The sequence below is a fragment of the Micropterus salmoides genome, unplaced genomic scaffold (genome assembly GCF_014851395.1).
Source record: "Micropterus salmoides isolate LMB-PRFRI ecotype aquatic unplaced genomic scaffold, ASM1485139v1 Ms_hic_scaffold_6, whole genome shotgun sequence".
In the NCBI taxonomy this organism is placed as follows: domain Eukaryota; kingdom Metazoa; phylum Chordata; class Actinopteri; order Centrarchiformes; family Centrarchidae; genus Micropterus; species Micropterus salmoides.
In genome coordinates this window covers 12378793-12401371 of record NW_024044348.1, presented here as the reverse complement: position 1 = coordinate 12401371, position 22579 = coordinate 12378793, and the positions used below count along the sequence as shown (strand labels likewise).

General features: G+C 38.1%; 2 protein-coding genes and 1 long non-coding RNA gene across 4 annotated transcripts; 2 read left to right on the top strand and 1 right to left on the bottom strand.

Annotated features, from left to right (window-relative positions):
• The first annotated feature begins 1465 nt into the window (after positions 1-1465).
• On the top strand, positions 1466-11086 carry zgc:158482 (uncharacterized protein LOC100009650 homolog). Of its 2 annotated transcripts, XM_038702198.1 has the most exons (11): positions 1466-1837; positions 2714-2769; positions 2971-3180; positions 3358-3516; positions 4990-5114; positions 8037-8231; positions 8644-8734; positions 8879-9077; positions 9759-9856; positions 10011-10141; positions 10284-11086. In XM_038702198.1, exons 1-11 carry the CDS (start codon positions 1533-1535, stop codon positions 10458-10460), a joined length of 1746 nt encoding a protein of 581 aa, XP_038558126.1. In that variant the 5' UTR covers positions 1466-1532; the 3' UTR covers positions 10461-11086. The 2 variants fall into 2 exon arrangements, with proteins under 2 accessions (XP_038558126.1, XP_038558125.1); XM_038702197.1 differs by lacking the exon at positions 2714-2769 and having other exon boundaries at positions 1466-2016.
• On the bottom strand, positions 11006-18565 carry LOC119890799. The gene is made up of 3 exons (XR_005442307.1): positions 15205-18565; positions 14714-14953; positions 11006-12005 (listed from the first exon to the last, which is right to left on the bottom strand). It is a non-coding gene; the product is annotated as an uncharacterized LOC119890799 (long non-coding RNA).
• On the top strand, positions 12951-22564 carry LOC119890798 (very long-chain acyl-CoA synthetase-like). Its single transcript, XM_038702199.1, has 10 exons — positions 12951-14948; positions 18572-18781; positions 18894-19052; positions 19264-19388; positions 19514-19708; positions 19892-19982; positions 20054-20252; positions 20989-21086; positions 21487-21617; positions 22134-22564. The coding sequence occupies exons 1-10, from the start codon at positions 14468-14470 to the stop codon at positions 22305-22307; spliced, it is 1863 nt and encodes a 620-aa protein (XP_038558127.1). The 5' UTR covers positions 12951-14467; the 3' UTR covers positions 22308-22564.
• The last annotated feature ends 15 nt before the right edge of the window (positions 22565-22579 follow it).

Genomic DNA, 22579 nt, shown 5'->3' with positions numbered 1-22579 from the left:
TAATGAGGCCAAATAAGGGTTTGTTTTTAAGAGCAATTGCTTGGTGAAAAGTTGACCACATACAAAAAAAGAAAAGAGTGCCACCTGCAGGAATTTAAAACTACTTCAAAAGAACATCCGGAGAAAAAAACAGTTCTTGTGGGAAATCGCCATTTTTACAATTCTGGTATCACCAAAAATAATAGACTGTGTCTGAGGATTAAACTTCTTAATATTTGTCACTGTGTGCTGCTGTTTGAGTTTGTGTCTGTGTGTATGTCTGTGTGTATACCTGAATGCACATCAGCCAATCATCAGAATGTTTCAATCCATAATCCATCTTTAAACACAGGGTTAGTCCCATTACCAGTGGCGCAAAGTAACTAGGAAAATATCTTAAGTTCTGTACTATTTATTATTTTGAGGTACTTGTACTGTACATGAGTAATTCTATGTTATGCATCTTTATACTTCAACTCCACTAGACTTCAGAGTGAAATATTTTACTTTTTACTCCACTACATTTATTTGAATGCTGGAGTTACGAGCTACTAATCATATTAACAGATTTACATAAAGGTAAACATAGGACACATTGTTGTAGATGAAACCAGTGGTTCCCAACTTTTGGCTTGTAACCTCTTACAAACAAGAAGTGTCACGTGATGGCCCCTTTTCATGTTTAAGATGTCTGAGAGTAGTTAGCAGTCCCACCAGAGACAACTCCCAGCTAAACTTCACATGGTTTCATTTAAATAAATGTTTGAGGCCCAAGGTTAAATAATCCACAATTTCATAAAAATAAAAAACAAAGATTAGAGAAAAGTCAAGTAAATAATTGTGTAATCTGTAGCAGAACTTTCCCCCCATTTCCCCCCCTTCTTACCAGCCCTACATCATCTTCCACTGCACAGATTTGGATGGTGACTGACCCTTAGGTTGAGAACCTGGACTAAACTGCTTATCTGTAGGCTATATAACTGAGTGGGCTAATACCGGTCCATGTTACTATGTTACTATATAATGATCAAAGAAACTAAAAATGTAATTTTTGTCATGTTAACCATTGGAGAAACTAGCAAGAGACAGAAAGCAGTCCCCTCTTCCGTCCATACTTGCGGCTCCGCCTACTGCATCAACTGATCCCAAAAAAGCTGCAGAGCGTTAGTTAGGCTACATATTTAACCTCCACAGCCTTTTACAGCTGACCTACACTGACCTTAAGTGTAAGAGGTATGTGGGTGTTTCTTGTTTCTTGTTTAATATCCTTTAACCTTTTCTTCTCTAAATAGCCTAAATCAGTTTTGTCACTTCCAACTTTTCCTCTTTTTTTGCAATAAAAGTAGCGATACGCTGCTGCTGAGCTTTGTGTCCTTCAATCATAAGTATTCCAAATTATTTAAAATATTTCCCCTTTTCCATGAACTTAACTTACTTTCTGAGAAAACGCCCCGCCCCACTGAAAAAAATCCGTCTTTGTAACATTCCCCATTTTGCAGCAGGAGCTGCACTTATTTTTTACAGGACCCTGTGGCTTTTTCAAACGAGAAAACATGCTGGAGATGTATTTAATTTCAGTAATTTTAGCAAGTATCCTCGTCTTACCATTCGCACTCAAAACTTTTTCCCCTTATCTTTGGATGGATATTTTGTATTTCAGGGTTCTGCTACGGATTTTAGTGACTTTTGTGTCGAGACGAAGAAGGAGACCTCTCTTTTTTGTTTTGGATCGTTTCTTGGAGCAGACCGCTGCGCATCCAGACAAGCTGTTCATTGTGTTTGGAAGTGAACGCTACTCTTACGCTTACACAGATACAAGGAGTAACCAAATAGCCAACGCGCTCCAGTCTCATCCTAGGTATAAAGCTGGGGATACTGTTGCCCTTTTCATGGGGAATGAACCCGCCTTCATGTTTACCTGGCTGGCGTTGGCTAAATTAGGCTCTCCTGTGGCTCTTCTCAATCACAACATCCGCACCAAGTGTCTGCTGCACTGCTTTAACTGCTGCAAGGCTAAAGTGTTGATAGCAGCACCAGGTATGCATGTGTGAACTTAATGAGCAAAACCTTTAGGGAGTTGGGCCAGCTTTTTAAGGAGCAGGTTCCAACTTGAACCACCCATTCAAGTTGGATGTGAGTTTCTTTTACATAGCTGTGACATTTATATGGTTTCTGATTTCAATTTAACCTCTGTCAAGCCTAAAGGCCTAAAGGGTTTTCGGAGAAGAAGAAGTTAAAATGGGAGTGGCACAGTGGAAAATACCTTTCAGTAGTATTTGGCCCATATGGGGCACAAACACTGAAATCCTTTTACATAATTAGAAGTGCACAAATGAATGAACAAACATAAGTTTGAAATTGTCATGGTATGCACTCAAGAATTATCTTGGATGGACCCCTGCCTGATTGATTTAACACTACAGTCATGTGGAGGGGAAGGGACTTAAGCTTATTAAATGGTGGTGACATACTTATACTAAGACTTAGTATGACAGTCTCATACTAAGAATATTTGCCATTTGAAGATAAATCTAAAATAATTTCATATCCAATTGAAGTTGAAATTTCAAGCTCCTGTGAAAAATAGAGATTTCTGTTTCTTTTGTTAGATGTTGTTGTTACCCTTCAGGTACACAATTTCTCCCTCATTTTCAGAGGTCTCAAAAAAACCTTTCAGGTTACTGGAACAGCTTTTAATACTACAAACAGTATTTTTGTTCTCAAATTACTGCAGTGCACGTTGTCTCCGGTACCATAGTTCACTGACTGTCCTCCAGCATCTAGGCTCAGGTGATTCAAATCAACTGTCCACATCTATAATTCCTATAACTAATAAGTGAAAGTTGAGTTTCCATAAGCCTTCAATCATACTTGCATTTTCTGTAAAGCTGCATTCTTAACAAATAATATTGCGCCAGTATCTAGGCAAGTCTTTAATTAATCTAAAACTTCTATCCAGTGGTTATGATTGAGCTGTATGTCCCTTTCTAGAGCTACAGGAAGCAGTGAAGGATGTGTTGCCCTCCCTGACAGAGCAGGGTGTCGTCGTCCTCCTGATGACCAAACACTGTGACACACCAGGAATAGAGAGCTTCTCTGATAAAGTGGACGAGGCATCGGACACCCCGCTCCCTCGATCCCTCAGATCACACATTACATTCAAAAGTCCTGCAGTTTATATTTACACCTCTGGCACTACAGGTATTTGAGTGGCTGCATTGATCTGATTGTTTTTCAGTTGCATGTGATAATCTGTGACCACAACATTATTGTCTTTAAGGTTTGGACCCCTGCCTGATTGATTTAACAACTACAGTCATGTGGAGGTGACAACATAGTATTTAAGGTTTGTGCTGTTTGTGTCTTGTTGTATTTCAGGTCTCCCTAAGGCAGCTGTGGTCAACCAAAACCGCCTCGTTACAGCTCTGGCTGTTCTATCTTCAAACGGTGTAACGGCTAGTGATGTCATCTACCTCAACCTGCCTCTGTACCACACAGCTGGATTTGTTATAGGCTTTGTTGGCTCCATTGAGACAGGTGAGACGATGGAGATGTAGTCTCAACAGACAGACCAGACACATATGACTTTGCGAGACTGTGAGAGATTCCTTACAGACTGATGAATACCATAGTGAGATAACAAGGAGTTGTTAGGTTTGTTTTATTTTCCTCCATTTGTGTCCTAATTTGGAATTGCTGGGTACAGCAGTCCTTTTCACGGCTAACACCACAGTTGACCTCTGGACAAGGCATCTATGTTGCAAGGTGCTGAAAACCAAATAACTGTACTCTAGAGTTACTGTTTTTCAGGCCAGACTGTCAGAGGTTACAGGTCACACTATCCTTCCTAGTGTGTAAGCAAACAGGCCACAGGGAGCATTTTTATACTATAAACCAAACAAAACTTCAAGATAACCAAACAAAAGGATTTGTGAGTGGTGACAGTGAATGTCACACAAAATGTAAGCTGAGATGGGTAGTCTATGCCAGATCCGGGTTCAGTTTGTTTTCATACAAGGGGTGGACGTATTAAATACAATATTGCATTAAAGATTATACACAGGTATCATAATGGTAATTACATCCTGACTTTAATTTGAAGATGTGGGTCCGCTAGTCAGTGAGGTCATGTGAAGTTTAGGAAAAAAGGTAAGAGAACATTAAATACTGCAGTCTATATGAAAAGTAGATTTTAAACGTCTTAGAGTATTTCTTAATCTAAAATCTTCAGATTGCCCACACCTACGTCATACAGTTTTTACATACAGTCACTGTCACAGAAAATTTGGCAATTTTGAAATCTTTAGATTAACAGATGGTGGGTGTTTCTTCATGGTTTGAGAACATTCTAAATAAACCACTTAAAAAGTCACTGAATTAGCAGAATACACATTATCACAAAGCTGACAACAAAACTTTTTCGTAGCTCATGAAAAGTTGACATTTTGGAGATAATTGGTTTTCACAGGACAGTTATGATAGTTAGCATACAATGATTAATCAGGCTGTTTCAAAATCAGCTCTGAGTCATTTCACTAATATGGGAAGGGAAGGCGGAGGGCAAGTAATTTGCTTATGCACCAACTGTGCCCCTGAAGATTATGTAGATTCATAGATGTGGCACCTTAATAAGTTTCTCACACAACCTAAAAATGAGGCTAGTGCTTTTTGAATTGTATATAATTGTAAACGGAATTTAAGTCATTTCTACACGACACAAAAGTAATACCCCTGCTCCACTTCTACCTCCCTGAGGTTTTCCAGCCCCTGGGAAACTAAATCAAAGAGTCTTTTGTCACTCTGAACCAGTAATCTGTACAGAGCTGGGTCGACCAAAACCAGATTACTTCTCCTTCCTCACTGCTATTTTCTAAATAGGCTAAAGTTCACGCCACTATTATGTCTGGGTAAGCAGCACGCACGTGTGCTCGTACACACACACACACACACACATAAAACTGAATCTGTTGTCATCATATTTTTATGCTGCTTTCCTGTCTTATTCTGAAGGATCAACTATCATTCTGAAGAGGAAGTTTTCTGCCTCCCAGTTTTGGGATGACTGCAGGAAAAACAATGTGACCATTGTCCAGTACATAGGAGAGGTGATGCGTTACCTGTGTAGTACACCGAAGGTAAAATCACTGTCACTGTTCCCGGAGTTTCACAGAGCGTCGTTCAGCCATGCAGAGCTCAGTACTGCAAAACTTGAAACTCCACAGTATAGCAATATTTCAGCATTTTTTAAGTATGAATAATTTGTTTTGCAGATATAATGTATAACATATAGTCAAGCCCGAAATTATTCATACCCCTGGCAAATTCTGACTTAAAGTTACTGTTATTCAACCAGCAAGTTGTTTCTTGATTAGAAATGACACAGGCGTCTCCCAGAAGATAATAAGACGATGTACAAGAGGCATCATTGTGGAAAAAATTATTAAATTTAATACTCAATTATTAAAATTAATACTCATCTTTTATTTACATTTGAACAAAAATGGCATGTCCAAAATTATTCATACCCTTTGCAAACTTTCATAGTCTATGGGAAAATCCAAAGATCTATACCATTCCAAATAGTCCAAGCTGTTCTAAAGCATCCTAATTACCCTGAGTCACTGGGAACCGCTGTCTTAATCAACTCAACAGGTGAAAATCAGAAGCTCTCTGCTGTTTTGTGGACAGTCATGGCTAAGACAAAGGAGCTCACTGAGGACCTGCGGCTGCGCATTGTGGCTGGCCACAAGTCAGGAAAGGGCTATAAGACCATATGTAAATGTTTTGAAGTTCCAGTGGCTACAATGCAAAGTATTATTAAAAAATACAAGACGTTCCACACTGTGAAAAATCTCAGAGGATGTGGTCGGAAGCCAAAAGTGACACCTGTGCTGGCCAGGAGGATAGTGAGAGAGGTGAAAAGAATCACCACCAAGGCCATCCTGATGAATCTGGGCTCTGCTGGTGGCAACATCTCAAGGCATACGGTCCAACGGACACTGCACACCGCTGGGTTCAACGGACACAGACCAAGGAGGGCACCACTTCTCCAGATAAGGCACACAAAAGCCCGCTTGGCCTTTGCAAATGCTCATCTGGACAAAGAAGAAGACTTCTGGTCTGTTTTATGGTCAGATGAAACAAAAATTGAATTGTTTGGCCACAATGATGTAGCCTTCATTTGGTGTAAAAAAGGAGAAGCCTTCAACCCTAAGAACACCATCCCCACTGTCAAACATGGTGGTGGGAACCTAATGTTTTGGGGTTGTTTTTCAGCCAGTGGACCAGGGAACCTAATCACAGTAAATGGCACCATGAAAAAGGAGCAATACATCAAAATTCTCAACAACAACATCAGCCAGTCTGCAGAGAAACTTGGCCTTGGGGACCAGTGGACATTTCAGCACGACAACGACCCAAAACACACAGCAAATGCGGTGAAGAAATGGTTAGCAGACAAAAACATTAACGTTTTGCAGTGGCCCAGTCAGAGTCCTGACTTAAATCCCATCGAGCATCTGTGGAAGGAGCTAAAGATCAGGGTGATGGCAAGGCAACCCTCCAACCTGAAAGAGTTGGAGCTCATTGCTAAAGATGAATGGGCAAAAATACCAGTGGAGACATGCAGAAAGCTGGTCAGCAATTATAGGAAGCATTTGATTGCTGTAATAGCCAATAAAGGCTTTTCGATTGATTATTGAGACGGGTATGAATAATTTTGGACATGCCACTTTTTGTTCAAATGTAAATAAAAGATGAGTAATAATTTTTTCCACAATGATGCCTCTTGTACATCGTCTTATCTTCTGGGAGACGCCTGTGTCATTTCTAATCAAGAAACAACTTGCTGGTTGAATAACAGTAACTTTAAGTCAGAATTTGCCAGGGGTATGAATAATTTCGGGCTTGATTGTATACATATTAAAACTGTAACTATTTTAAGTTGCTGATACTGCCCATTAATTTTCATCTTATGCCAATAAGCATCAATTATTCCAGGTTCACCCCATTTTGTTTTCTTTGTAGTGTGGAAGAGCCTTTGCAGCAGTGTCTTGATCATGTGACAGTTAAAACTCTCAAGTGAAACCTAAACCAGTGGCATTCAGGGTTGGAAGAACTTTAAGATGACCCTCCCTCTTACTCAGAATAGAAGTCAAGTGACAGCTAAAATGGATGTATTAAAGTTTCTGTCATCTGTGGTTGTGAAGGGGCTGTTATGATGTGATAAGTAAATCGTAACCCTATTTACTAACCTGCTACTTTATTTATTAACCTACTTAACCTGCTGTAAAAACTCCTTCGCTTGAGACATCTGCCGCCATTGAGGCAGATCTAGTCAGAGATTAACTTCCCAAATCTGTACATTCCCACAGTGCAGCACAGCTGGCTTACCAAAATAGAAATCATTAAATCTCAACTATCGGGTTCCAGCCTTCTGCGTCATTTTCTGTAGGCGATTTAACAGCACAAAACATTATGGATACATACAGGAAAATACACATTTTACATTTTAAGTATCAGAATGAGTGCATACTTTTGAGACCACTGAAAGGTGCATCTATGGTATTTTAGAGTACTGCAAACATTATGTCTACGTGTAATTCCATTCAGAGTATCTAATTGCATCACATGAAGTGCAGTCTCAATTTACTGCGTGACCTTGTCCCCCGAGCTGGTTTATCTGTATCTGGTCACCTCAGGAATAGATGCTGGCCTTTACTTAGAAAGACCATATCAAGTAACTTGGCAGCCAAATATCCCTGGACTAGTACGCAACTTTAGGGTCACATTTGTTACAGTGAATAGTGTTTCTTACACTGTATTTGTAGTAGTTTTTAGAGAGATGAGTATTTTTAGGTCACTCTGATATGTCACTGCTACTGTGAACTGGTTTCTAATGTCACATTCTTACATATAGGCAGGGATTAGGCATACTTGATCAGAATGAAGAACTACGACTATTCATGAATTAAGTATAAAATGATGAAATGAAATAAATGATGTAGCACTTGCAAAATGCTTAATGTATTATTTTTTATTTTTATATGAAAATGCAGAGAGAAAATGACAAGGACCATAAAGTAAGACTGGCCATTGGCAATGGTGTCAGAGCAGAGATATGGAGAGAGTTTCTCAATCGCTTTGGGAACATTCAGATCCGAGAGTTTTATGCCTCCACTGAGGGAAATGTGGGATTTGTCAACTACGCAGGGAAAATTGGAGCTATTGGACGAGTCAATTTCTTGCATCGGGTAAGAATGAGAGTTTTTTGAGATGTTGAATCCAGGGTGAGGTTTTGAAGGAAGACTTTATTCATTCCATTTATCAGAAACATTCAAACTCAAAATCACCAAATGTGGAGATACGTGGTTTTCACTTGACAGGAAGAGTATGAAAAATTGCAATCTAAAAAGTAACTAGTAACTAAAGCTGTCGGACAAAGAAAGTGGCGTAAGAAGTACAATATTTATCTTTGAGATGTGGCGGAGTAGAAGTATATAAAAGTGCATCAAATGGAAATACTTAAGTAAAGTACAAGAACCTTGAATTTGTAGATGTAAATGTACTATTGTAATAATAAGAAGTATATGTTTTAGTTCGCTGTTGGTATAAAGACGTATTGGGAACAAGATGCAATACTGATGTCTTTACTTCCTCCTGTAGAAGCTGTTTCCCTACACTCTGATTAAGTATGACACAGAGCGGGATGAACCAATTCGAGATGCCAATGGCCTCTGTGTGGTGGCACCCACAGGTGAAGAAATAAATCCTTGTATGACACTCTGGATGTCTTGTCATCAGGGACTATTTACCAACCAAATCAGGATCCCAGTGATGGGGCAAGTAGTCCATTGATAGACACTGGCAGTAAAAGACGTGTCTTGGCTTTTTCTTTAAGGTGAGACTGGACTTCTGGTGTCGAAGATCACAGACATTGCTCCTTTTGTCGGCTACGCCCAGAATGAAGAACACACAGAGAGGAAGAGACTTCGTAATGTTCTCAAGAAAGGAGATCTTTACTTCAACAGTGGAGACCTAATGAGGATCGATAACGACAACTTCATTTACTTTCAGGATCGTGTCGGTGACACCTTCAGGTACAGAATGCCTCTCCACCAGGATTTAATTTTGAAGCATAATATTTTCTTTTTTCTTTTTTTTAACAGAATTACTTATAGTTTTATGCAGCAATATCAGTCATATTATACAACTACAAATGAAAGACTTAAACAAATAGAGGATAAAACATCACAAGGGCAGTGACCTTTTACTGTTAAAAGAGAAAAGCAGGACAATAGTCAGTTAAAGAATTTATTACAGGCAAGATCCATATGAGACGTGTCGTGTGTTTTAATTTCTGTAGAGTTGATTTCTTTCCTCATTAATTTACCTGCATTACGTTTAAGAGAGACATTTTTCAAAAAAGTTTTGTTTTTTTCTCCCAAAACCACTTGGTTTTTTCCTTTTTGTATTTTCATGAATAGCATCTTTCAACCGAAATTTTCAAAACTGGAGAATTTTACATGACAACTTTAATAGTAACATTTTGTTCTAGCTCACAGCACCATACATTTCCTATTGAACACTGAGTGCCATTTTTCAGCAGTCCTGCAACAATAATTTTGTCTACATGTTATGCACCACGCTCCTTTAGAAAAGCTATGTTTCTATGGAGGATATGTTTCCTCTCATGACTTTAAAATGTACTATTGCTTTATATTTAAAAATAAAACAACAAGAAAAATTGATATGTACTTGTAACTTGTTTGAGCCAACAGGTGGAAAGGTGAGAATGTGGCCACAACCGAGGTGGGTGACATTCTGACGCTCAGTGATTGTCTCAAAGAAGCCAACGTTTATGGAGTTCAAGTGCCAGGTGATGGTCCTTTTCTCTGTACATTTTTACCTCACAGTATGTTTAGTAAGAATATCATGACTTCCAAATGACACAACACTGAAAGTAGATACTGATTTTATAATAAATTAAGCAATAAAGACAAGTGCTTTGTCTGTTTCTGTTTTACTTGTAGGGCACGAGGGGCGGATAGGGATGGCAGCTGTCACTGTGAAGGAAGGGGCCCAGTTTGATGGAAGTAAAATATATAACCATGTGGTTAGCTACCTGCCCTCATATGCCCGACCTCGCTTTATAAGGATACAGGTAATTTTGTTTCACACAAACTTCACTGCATTTCACTTTTGGAAGAAACACCATGTACATTTAATTACAGTGTTTGCATCATGTGAAAAAAAATGATGATATTTTGAGACTGTACCTGAGTGAGTATTTTGATTCCATCTAGAATGTCATGGAAGTGACGGGGACTTTCAAGCAGATGAAGATGAAGTTAGTGGAGGAGAGTTTCAATCCAGGACGTATTCAGGACCCTCTTTACATCCTTGATGATCGTGAGAAGAGTTACATACCGTTGGCAGCTCAGGTCTACAGCTCCATCATATCAGGAAGCATCAAATTATGAGTAGGTTCTTAGTGTTCTGTCTGGCTGCATTGATACTTATAATAATGAACTTCCAGCTCTGTGACTGAATGTTTTTACTAATACTCATATAATTTGTATAAAATAATATGGACACATAAACGCCTTTATTAAAAGTAAATGGGAATCAGAAGTGTAGGATTCATTTGTAAGGATTTGTGTAAAGGGCTGGAATCAGCCTGCAAGGGGAGGAGGGAGTTTGATAATATGAATGACATATTTACTGGCAAGTGATAATATAAATTGTATATTTACTAGCATGATGACAGCTTTCCAGTATGGGGACTGCTGCTTTTACTTTGGCAAGTCTGGTAATAGTGATGCTGTTGGGATGGTGGGAGGGGTCTCCCATCGCAGCAAAGACACCAAAATTTATAAACAGGAACGTATTTCAATGTGATGCTTCTGACAGACTCCATGGAAAACTAACAATAAGACAGTGGCTACTGGAATTCCTCTCACAGGTACTATCTTTTGTGAGTAGCATGTAGTGGTTTAACAGTTACAGAACAGATGTAGAATGGGGCTTAACATGATTTTTATGTTTATGTGCCAACATCTGTAAATATGAATTACTGTTCTGAAAATTAAAGTGATTGTTACTGTAACCAGAAGTAGTTTTCATGTGTATGTCCTGATTTTACTCATCATAGTGACAACAATAAAAAGAAATATTCTAGGTTTGATAGACATGGACAAACCACAAGGTGGAGACAAATGCACACGCTTGTCTCAGTCTTCAGTGTAGTTTGGATATACATATACACTACATCGACAAAAATATTAAACAAATTAATGTGGACACCTGAAAATTACACCCAGGGATTTTCTCCTATTCAGCCTCTCTGGCATTAATGATTTTTAGCATTAGTAGCAAGGCCTGGCTCACAGTTGACATTCCAGTTCATCCCCAAGGTGTTGGATGAGATTGAGGTCAAGGCTCTGTGTGGGCCAGCAAACTAGAAAACCATTTCTTTAAGTAAAAAATATAAAGAAAGAAAACGATAAAGCATGTACTAAAGGGTCAAGAATCCTAAATATAAAACAGACAATAAGATAAGATCTGAAAGAATTATTATGTACTGTATGGCTGTTAGTTAAATTACAGTTTGTGCAGGGATGTTCAAAATATTTACATGGGATTTACATGTTCAAGAGTTTACAGTATAAGTGTCCTGTATTGTAAGGATTGGGTTAGGGGGGCATGTCAGTGGGGGTCGTGGACTGTAGCCTTCTGGCGTAGGGGAGTGTCTGAAGCGGAAGTAAAAATCCTCTGCTGGGCTTTCTTAGTGAGGGAGCTGATGTTCCCAAGTGGATGGACTCCACAGTGTCACCTGGGTGATGTGGGTGGAGCTGGGCTCATTCTGCAATCCACAACCATCTCTATTGTCTTAAGAACATTGAGCTCCAGGTTCCTGATAGTCTGGGAGTCAGAGACATGTTTCCTAGCCTCACATGCTGCCTCCTGTCAGACAGGAAGTCTGTGATCCATTTGCAAGTGGAATCACTCAGCTGGGAGAGCTTGTCCTGCAGAAGAGTGGGGATGATACTGGTGAAGACTAAGCTGAAAACCACAAACAGGATCCTAAACACTTCTTCCAACCACAAAACAACACAGAAGTTGGAAGCACAGTATTGTCTTAAATATTTAGTGGTAGACAGTAACTATGTACATTTACTCAAGTACTGCCCTTCATTGCAAATTTACTTGAATGTTTTCTTTTCATGACGCATTATTCTTCTACTCCACTACAATTCAGAGGGAAATATTGTACTTTTTACTTTACTACATTATCCTAACAGCTTAAGTTACTTGGTACTTTAGAAATTAAGATATTTTACACACAAAACATACAAAGAGTCAATAAAATGTGTTTTGCTTTAAATAAAAGGACATCTGAAACGATTAGTTGATTGATAGAAAAAAAATTGGCTATATAAACTATTTTGACTGTTTAAGTAACTTTTCATTTAAAAACATTTAATGGTTCCAGCTTCACAAATGTGAAGATTTGCTGCTTCTCCTTGTAATTATTTGAATCATTTTGAGTTATTGTTTATATTTTAGAAGTTTGGACTGTTGTTTGGACAAAACAAACATTATGAAGGTGTCACTTTGAGCACTGGTTAATTGTGACAGCATTTCTCACTATTTTCACAATTTTTCCAAACCAATAAATCAATTGATTAAATGGAGAAAATATTCAACAGATAGATCCATAATGAAAATAATCCTTCATTCAATATGAGCGCCACCTCGTATCAAGTTCTTTTTCCTGATTATACTTACATACTAATAAGTATAATAATAATAAAGTGACATTTTCAATGAAAATGTCACTTTATTATTATTTATCATTTATTGTCACTGAGCGTCAGAATGTCACCCACCTCGGTTGTGGCCACATTCTCACCTTTCCACCTGTTGGCTCAAACAAGTTACAAGTACATATCAATTTTTCTTGTTGTTTTATTTTTAAATATAAAGCAATAGTACATTTTAAAGTCATGAGAGGAAACATATCCTCCATAGAAACATAGCTTTTCTAAAGGAGCGTGGTGCATAACATGTAGACAAAATTATTGTTGCAGGACTGCTGAAAAATGGCACTCAGTGTTCAATAGGAAATGTATGGTGCTGTGAGCTAGAACAAAATGTTACTATTAAAGTTGTCATGTAAAATTCTCCAGTTTTGAAAATTTCGGTTGAAAGATGCTATTCATGAAAATACAAAAAGGAAAAAACCAAGTGGTTTTGGGAGAAAATTATTTTCCAGTGTGGTATTAGTATTCTTTCTTAAGGAAAGGATCTAAATACGTAATCCAACACTGAAAATATTGTGTGCTGAAGTACTAACATTTCTTTTAGGTAGAATGAAGGAGCCCAATCCATGAAAAACAGCACTAAGTCAAATGTACACAGAAGTATGTGGAGAGGGATGTCTATATAGTTTTTACCATGTTTGCTTTTTTTGTTTATTATGGACTGACATGGACAGTGTATCTGTTTAGCCCCCCCTACAAACTACTGCAAGTACAACTTTTACTGTCAAAATCTGTCAGTTCTAATCAGTTAAATGGCAGTTCAAATGTCATGTTTTCATCGATATATACAGGAAAATAGTAAATATACAAACAGACCAGACATAACAGACGCAACAGTTATGACACAGTAAGTAATTTCCCCCCAGGCCCCGCCATCTGAAACCTTTGAATCCATCACCCTCAAAATTGCTGTTGTTGTGTAATTGTAGTATAATATATACCCTGTGTCTCAGCAATCCTGGTGGAGGAAATGGTGGTTTTATTCTTTTATGATCAATTTGCTGCTTAAGATAAAAAAAGACGGAGATTTACAGGAAGTTAATCTTTGATTTTAAAACTGTAAAATTCATCAAACTTGTTTTCACTGTTATTGTCTTGGTTAAACAGTGCCACAAAGCAATTCTTGTAGGCTGTAGGTCACACTGATGTTTATGCTAATTAAGTGTATTTTTCTCAGTATCATGTCTTAATGATGACAAATTATTTTTTTACTCTTTATTAGTTGATCTACAGTACTACAGAAATAAGGACAGAACAATGTTGATAAAAAAGATTTTGTGTCATTGCTGCCAAATTATTATTGGCAACAATTTAATCATAACCTGGTTTAGGCAGCGTTCACTGCAAATAGGGAGGCTGTTCTTGTTCTGACAAAATAATGATACCACGAAAATAAAACAAACAGTAAAGACAAACAGTAAATGCTTTAAATGTATCCTTTCATAGAATTGTGATCATTGCCACTATTGGCAACAGTTGGAGAATTTGTTTCAACTCAGGAACAAATTGGCCTTTGGGCTCTTTTGTTTTACTCGCCAGAGAAGAAAATAGTTCAAAGTTCAAGGGGCGTAACTGAATAAGAGTATATTCAGCTGTAAACTGCTGAAACTTGAACCTTTGAGGGCACTTGCAGCTGCAGGACTGACACATATCTCCTGATTACAATGTATGAATATATTTTATACACCGCCCTTACAGGTTTGGCAATTTTGCCATTATTGATTTACTTGAGAAATCCTTATATCCTGAAAGATTTGAACTATGCAATTACTGCAATTAAAATTTCTATGCGAGTAAACAAATTCAAGAAGCAGAAACCCTTTTACAGTATTTTGGATTGTTTTCTGGACAAAGTCGCGAGGCAGCCGCATAAGAATTTTATACTTTTCGAGGAAAGCTCCTATACTTACTGCCAAGCTGACCACGAAAGCAACAGAGTGGCCAGAGCTCTCTCCACGCATGCCCACCTGAAGGAGGGAGACACAGTGGCTCTCTTCCTGGGCAACGAACCGCAGTTTGTGTGGCTCTGGCTGGCACTGGCCAAGCTGGGATGCATAGCTTCTTTGCTGAACTACAACATCAGATCCAAATCTTTGCTGCACTGCTTCTCCTGCTGTGATGCCAAAGTCGTTGTCGCTGGTGCCGGTAAGCTGGGAGGTGACCGAGAAGGATTATTATCCCAGATTTCCGTCTTTCTGCATAATTTATTTCTAAATGTTGCATTAGGAATACACTGTGACACTGGTTTTCCAGAACTCCAGAACACTCTTAAGTCTTTAATAGGGGAGACCGGGTATGGTTGTAACACTTTTTGCTACAGCAACTATACTGTATTCAACATACTATACTACTCATTGAATTTTGTAGCTAGAGTTCTCAAACTTTTATACAAAGTACTCACATTTGTTCACTGCAAATGGCACCAATTCAATCCTCTACAAGAATATCACAGACCTCCTGAGTTGATGTCAAATGCATTGTGTTCCCTTGTTACAACCTACCCCAATACCAGGGTAGGTTGTAACACATGCTGGCAGGGGCGCCACCATATAGGGGGGGGAAAGTTAGGACAATTCCCAAAAAATAGGTAAAAACTAACATCAAATTATATTTATATAAACCATCATCAATGAGTATTTTAAATATAATAATACAATTAATGATATCTTTGTTTTTGGCAATAGAAGTTAAATATCCCCATTGACCAAAAAGTCAACATCCATATTGACAGACCACCTCCCATATCTGCATGAAATGGTTTGGTCCTGCCTTAGCGCGCTGTATCAGTGACGGTCATAGACTGTATGTAAAAAGGTGGTGATGTTTAGTTGCAATTAGTAGATACGCCAGAAATACAGTGATCACAATGTTGCATAGTAAACCAAAACCTGGTTTTCAAAAAAGGAAAGAGAGAAAAGACAAAGGAAAGGATGTCACTCTGGAACCCAGTTTTTCACCAAGAAAGGTGGGTATAATAAAAGGCTGTGAGTGGTGTTAACCTGCTGGCTTAATGTCAGCAGTGAAATAAGCTAGCTGCAGACAAGTGTTAGCCTACATTTCATCAACATTCAATCAGTGCAGGGAAACATTTGTTGGAAACAGTGAGTAGATTACCTCAGCCTGCATGTAATTTACAGACAATATTAAAATAATCCAGTTTGATACATTTAGATTTAATTATGGCTGTTAAATGACTTCTATAGATAGTTAATTTTACTATAAAAATACATTGAGACTGTAAAAGATTGCCTTAAGGACGTTTTTATGGTGGCTTTTAACCTTAAATCAAATAGTGAACTGCATAGGAGAGAGCCGGGACGATTGAAACGCGGGACGAATGAAACACAGCGATTTTCTCAGAGCCCATACAAGTCTGACATGCCAAATTACCTCAGCACATACAGTCCTCAGTACTTAACAGAACCGGGGAAAATCAGGTGGATACGTCACACTTTTACGGAGTTATACGAAAGAAGCTGTTTTCAATCACGGAAAGTAAATTCACTGAAGCAATCTTTTTTTTTGAATGAGGAGTTGTGTTTATTGTTCCATGTGCCATGGTCATGATCACATGAAAGATTAGTTAGTACTTCAACACATCCTGAAGTTTTACAGTTTAGAAACTAGTGAAGTTGTCTGTAGCATTATATTTTAAAATGACGATTGAAATGATGATATATTTGAAAAGTGTTTCAATCGTCCTGGCTCTCCCCTACTGTATGTAGACTTACATGTACAAATCACCAGTATTGTGTTAGTACTAGTATTGAACTACAAGAAGAAAGACAGTTGCAAGCCTTTAATTAGAGTTATGTAATGCTTTTGATGGGACAGTTAGGTCCTAGAGATGTGGTGACGACAGCTGCACAAAGGGGGCCCAATTAGATTTTTTGGCATGGGGCCCAAAGTTTCTGGTGGCGCCACTGCATGCTGGGGTAAGTTGTAACAATAAGACAAAAGAAGCAAAAGTAGAAGCCACACCATGATATGCTTCAAAAACATGTAGTTATATAAAAGAACTATGTTTCTCTCTCACACAACGGACTATGTCTGATGACTCGCGCGCATGTACAGTATGTGTATGTAAATTAATCTATAGAATAAACTTGTTCAGTTATAAATACTACTAAAATATACTTTAAGAATATCTTTGTACATCCTTCTATCCTTCTATCAAGAAAGAGGTGTGTGTCTATGTTTGTCAATGTGTGTATATTCTTAATCAGACTCACAGTCAGTGCTTTAAGTGGGCCGGTACTCACCGGTACGCAGTAAGAGTTAAAAAACATACAATTTTATCTGTATAGTATAGATACTAAAGAAAATAGTCTTGGTCAAAAAATTTACTTTCTTACCTCAAAATCATTTTTTTCTCTATATATTCTGAATGTACCTGTTTCCAGACTTGATAACCACCATGTCGGATTGGGGAGGAAGAAGGTAAAAAATGAAATGATCACCTAAATCCTATCTTATCTTTAATTGATGGAATTGGTGTTGTTACAACTCTCCCCATGTTACAACCGTGCCCGGTCTCCCTGTTGTCCCACAAACCTGGGGGCGGCAGTAGCTCAGTTCGTTAGGATTAGGCTGGGTTCAGTTCACCTCCTGGAGACTGCCAAAGGTGGCCTTGAGCAAACCCCTGAACCCCTAGTTTGCTCACTGAGTGGCAGCCCCCTCACTCTCTCCATGTGTTGCTATGGATCTTGTTTGTGCATGTGTTTCGGACCTGTGTGTGAATACTAACAATAATAACAGAGTGAAAACATTGAATTTCCCCCTGCGGGATTAATAAAAGTATATCTTCATCTTCATTTAAATTTCATTCTTCTTCAGTTCTTTAGGTAGGAGTCTTGTCTTGAGTATTGTCCTCTTCTTTAATAAATTATCAATGATGTTAATGATGTTTGTATCCTCAAGTGATTATGTTCTTTGCATGTTGTTTGAATATCAACCGATACTGGATGTTTGAGGACAATGCTGATGTCGATATCCAATAACTATATATCACCCATTAAATAAAGCAATTTTCTTTTAAAATAGGCCTAAACATGTACCATGAAATGATGAAAAAAATGTTAAAATATGATCAAGAGACATACTTTGCAGACAACGGTTACTTTTCAGTAACAGTTGTTACTCAATTATTTGCTTAATCTCTCACCAGCAAGATACAATTTCCACGACACATGACATGTAACAAAACAGGAATTTAACTGAAAATGTCTCAAAACTATTGTATACTGTAACTATTCATTTTTCTTTGGTAGGATGCACTGGTGGCCAGATACTTTGCAGTTGAAAAATCCAATTCAGTTCAGATTAGTTCTCTCTGGTGGACAAATTATTATGACATTATTATGGAGACACTAAATTAGCTCAAACCTACTTTGGAATTTCTGTACTGCAATTTCTTGTTACTTACAGTAGCTATCGCCTGACAAACACACCGATACTGATATATCTGCAATAAGCTGATATCGGTAGATGTACTACCATTTCTATTTCAGAGTCCATTTCCTTTTGTTGTCTCAAAATACAAATAAAGTATTAATTAATAATAACAATAATAATAACAATAATTCTAATAATAATCTTAATGATAATACTTAAGCATTAATTAGTGTCAGTTGTTAAATTAATATCAAAGCTGGACAAGTTCTGAATAGCCTTCATTCCCATGATTCTCCACATCTTTATAGATTGTTTTCCCAATTCCGTTGTCACTACATCGACCTCCATGAAGCTGTCTTATTTTTGTCTCTCAGAATTGCGAGGGGCTGTGGAGGAGGTGTTGCCCACCTTGAAGCAGCAGGGCATCCGTGTGTTTATCCTCAGTGAGGACTGTGATGTGGAGGGCATTGAAAGCCTCTGTGATAAAATCCGGCAGGCCTCAGACGAGCCTCTGTCACCTCGGCTGAGAGCCAACATTAACATTAAGAGTCCTGTGCTGTACATCTACACCTCGGGAACCACAGGTAATCTGAACTTCTAATCTGTGTTCGTATTTTTTGTGTGCAGGCCTTGAGCGACAGAAGTAGGACAAAAAAGAATGCCACGTCTGTTTCTAATGGTGATATTATCTTTTAGGTCTTCCCAAGGCAGCTGTAATTAACCACGAGAGGCTATGGATGTCATCTTTTCTTCAGTCTATTGCTGGCGTATGCTCAGACGATATCATCTACATTTACCTGCCTCTTTACCACAGTGCTGGCTTTCTGATGGGACTTTGCGGCGCCATAGAAAAAGGTAATTCATGTCATCATAAAACTTCAAAATACGATATCCAATTCTGATGAGTTTACTAAAGGTTAAACTAACAGGTAAAGGACTTCAAATAACCATCAGTTTAGCTCTGATTTCCACTGTTTGTATTTCAAAGTCCTCATGATCACAAATACTTACTGAGCTCTGAGTGTGATATTATATGTTGCTGAAATCTGTGCCTCTCCATTTCTAGGCATCACTGTTGTTTTAAGACGTAAATTCTCTGCCACCCACTTCTGGAATGACTGCAGAAAGTACAATGTGACTGTTGTTCAGTATATAGGAGAAATTATGCGCTACCTCTGCAACACACCAAAGGTAAACCTCAGGATAATATTACATATAGTTATATTGTGTCTGACTTGCAGCAGTCAGACACAAGACCAAAGGTAAACATAATGTGTTTATTATCTCAATTTCACTGGTCCTTCACTCTCCTTTAGAAAGACAATGACAGAGATCATAAAGTCCGACTGGCTTTGGGGAACGGGATAAGGGCTGACACCTGGGCTGATTTCCTGCAGCGATTTGGAGACATTCGTATATGTGAATGCTACGGAGCCACTGAAGGAAATATTGGCTTTGTCAACTACATTGGCAAAGTTGGAGCTATTGGCAAAGAGCATTTTCTCCAAAAAGTAAATATTTGTCCCTTATGCAAACAAATTTTATTCAACTTTTACAGGCGATAATTGCATCATTACAATATAAATAATATGTATAGTACAGTAATGGTAATAATTTTAATGTGGGAATCAAGCTTCTTTATATGACTGATAACTTTATTCTTTTCCACGTGTTTCATTCTTGTTTTTTTTCAGATGGGATGTCCATATGCACTGATAAGATACGACACAGAGAAAGAGGAGCCAGTCAAAGACTCCAGAGGATTTTGTATTGAAGTACCCAGAGGTGAGCCAGCCTCCTCCAAAAATATGTTCAGCTCTTACTACATATATCGTGATTGTTGTTTTCACCAACAGGAGAGACTGGTTTGTTGGTGGCAAAGATTGGAAAACTAACACCTTTCAGTGGCTACGCTAAGAACAAGCAGCAGACAGAGAAGAAAAAGCTGAGAGACGTGTTTGTGAAGGGAGACTTCTACTTTAACAGTGGCGACCTTCTAAAGATAGACAACGAGGGATTTATCTACTTTCAAGACCGCATTGGAGACACTTTCAGGTACGTGGGTGTGTTACGACCCGGCTCTCAGGCTGCAACAAAGAAGGAGGATGCAACAGATCAAAACAAAAGAACAGTGTGGCAACGCATTGTGGAAGGCGCCAGCACCAACCTTGGTGTCTTGGTGGGCAGGCTTAAATAGGCTGGGCTCACTGGCCAGGTGCTCCCAATCTCCTTGTTTGCCTGCAACACACACACATACACACACAACACCACACAGGTCCCAGACACAGCTCCTCCACAGGATGAAACAAATTGAACCAATTTGACAAGGACAGTAAACAATGGAGACAATGATTACAAATCTTGGAACAGTGGCTAGAATTAATACTGTTTCATGATGTGGAGTCTTCATTATTTGCTCAGCTTGTCAAATTTGTTTCATGTCAAAGGCAGAACAATGCCTGAACTGTGTAATATGGTTGACCTTTGTAGATGAATGTTATCCAGAATCCCTGCAAGTTTTACCAACTTTAAGTTTGATTAAGAAATCAATACATCAAATATGATTATATTTAAAACAGTTAAAGGCCTTGGATTTAGATAACATAATTTCAGGAAATGCAGACAAAATTAAGAATATTCATTTAATTATTATTTCAGCATTTTCTGCAAATTTTAAAGGTTTTCTCCGACTATGCTTGTATCTAAATTATAACAAACTGTTCCCAGTCCTAAATGAAAACAATGAAGCTAAGTTATGAGCATACTATATTTGTGTTGTCATCCAATATAGGTGGAAAGGAGAAAATGTGGCAACCACAGAGGTGGCCGATCATTTGCTCATGGTGGACTGCGTCGAGGAGGCTAATGTCTATGGTGTGAAGGTGCCAGGTAATAATTACATTATTAGCAATGATTTAGGACTGATAAAGGACATACTCATTGGATAACTGTTATTAGAAATATCTTATGTGGGGTAAATTGTGTATCTCCAAAATATGAAATTTAGTAAAAGTCTTTCATCTGACCACTATATCTGTTTGAATCTGTTTTGGGTTTATAAATATTTAGTAAGACCTCTTTCACATTCCCATCAGTAGTGAATCATTGTAACCATGAACCATGTAATCCTGCAAATTAAGTTAAAAAACACTGAATGAGAAAAATATGAAACAGGAAAGCATGCATTTAAAGTGCCCAAATACTTTGCCATAATATGAAACATTCAAAGAACTGTTTGTCCTGGCGAAAACAAAAAATGACGCGTACTACTTTGACCTTCACTGATTAGGACATGAGGGACGAGTTGGAATGGCAGCACTGAAGCTAAAAGAAAACATGGACTTTGACAGCAAAGCTACATATCAACACGTCAAAAACTACCTCCCCAGCTATGCAAGGCCCCGTTTCATTCGCATACAGGTAAACAAAGTCCTGCTGAATTTACTAACAAGATCATGATGTTATGGCAGAAAATCTTCTTACATTTAATCCTTTTATGTTTTTTTACTATTATTATTATTACTAGTATTGTTATGTCTTATAGATATACATGTATTGTTTTTTATCCTTAACCTTTCCTCTCCTATACTCCTTATGTTAGTCGATATTAACTAGGGTTTAGGTCAGAGCTGTGAGATTGTTTTGGTGTTTTCCTCTCTTGTTGTTCCTCTCCTCTCCTGGAATGTTCATTTAAGGCTGAGAGAGGATCGCTGTTCCCCAAAACATAGAAACCTAGACTGTGTAAATGATGATGCATCCCTTTGCTCGGGGCCAGATGTCCGAAGCTGCCCTAGGCAGCAGGTCTCTGGACCAACTGTATATGTGTTTTAGTACTTCTCTGTTTATTCTCTTTTATTAATAAATTCTTTAACAGGAATTTAACTGAAAATGTCTTGAAACTATTGTATACTGTAACTATTAATTTTTCTTTGGTAGGATGCACTGGTGGTAACTGGGACATTTAAACAAATGAAGATGAAGTTGGCAGAGGAGGGCTTCAACCCTGCTGTCATCAGGGACCCTTTGTTCTACCTGGAGGACAATAAGGGCTACGTGCCCATGACTCAGGAGATATTCAGCTCCGTCGCAGAGGGAAGAATCAGGTTCTGAATGAGATCAACGTTTATTACTGGATTGTCAACCTCAAATAGTAGATTCGATTTTTATGTTTTAGGTGATATAGGATGCTAAATAATTAATTAATAATTAATAATTAAAATAATGCTAAATGACCTGCACGTTGAGTGTTTATGTACAGCGCATTTCATGAGGTACTTCATCTTCTGTGGAGAATATTGTGTACTGAAATAATTCAAGGGATGTCATTTTGTTTCAAATACATTTTAATAAAAATATATTGAAAACAAGATTGTAAATGAGCA

Bases quoted from the DNA above. Each gene is read 5' to 3' on its own strand.
- zgc:158482 (XM_038702197.1), top strand. From the start codon at position 1,533: ATGCTGGAGATGTATTTAATTTCAGTAATTTTAGCAAGTATCCTCGTC. The intron at 9,857-10,010 runs GTGATGGTCCTT...TTTTACTTGTAG, and splicing joins TTATGGAGTTCAAGTGCCAG to GGCACGAGGGGCGGATAGGG. The intron at 10,142-10,283 runs GTAATTTTGTTT...GATTCCATCTAG, and splicing joins CTCGCTTTATAAGGATACAG to AATGTCATGGAAGTGACGGG.
- LOC119890798 (XM_038702199.1), top strand. From the start codon at position 14,468: ATGTATGAATATATTTTATACACCGCCCTTACAGGTTTGGCAATTTTG. The intron at 19,389-19,513 runs GTAAACCTCAGG...ACTCTCCTTTAG, and splicing joins ACCTCTGCAACACACCAAAG to AAAGACAATGACAGAGATCA. The intron at 19,709-19,891 runs GTAAATATTTGT...GTTTTTTTTCAG, and splicing joins AAGAGCATTTTCTCCAAAAA to ATGGGATGTCCATATGCACT.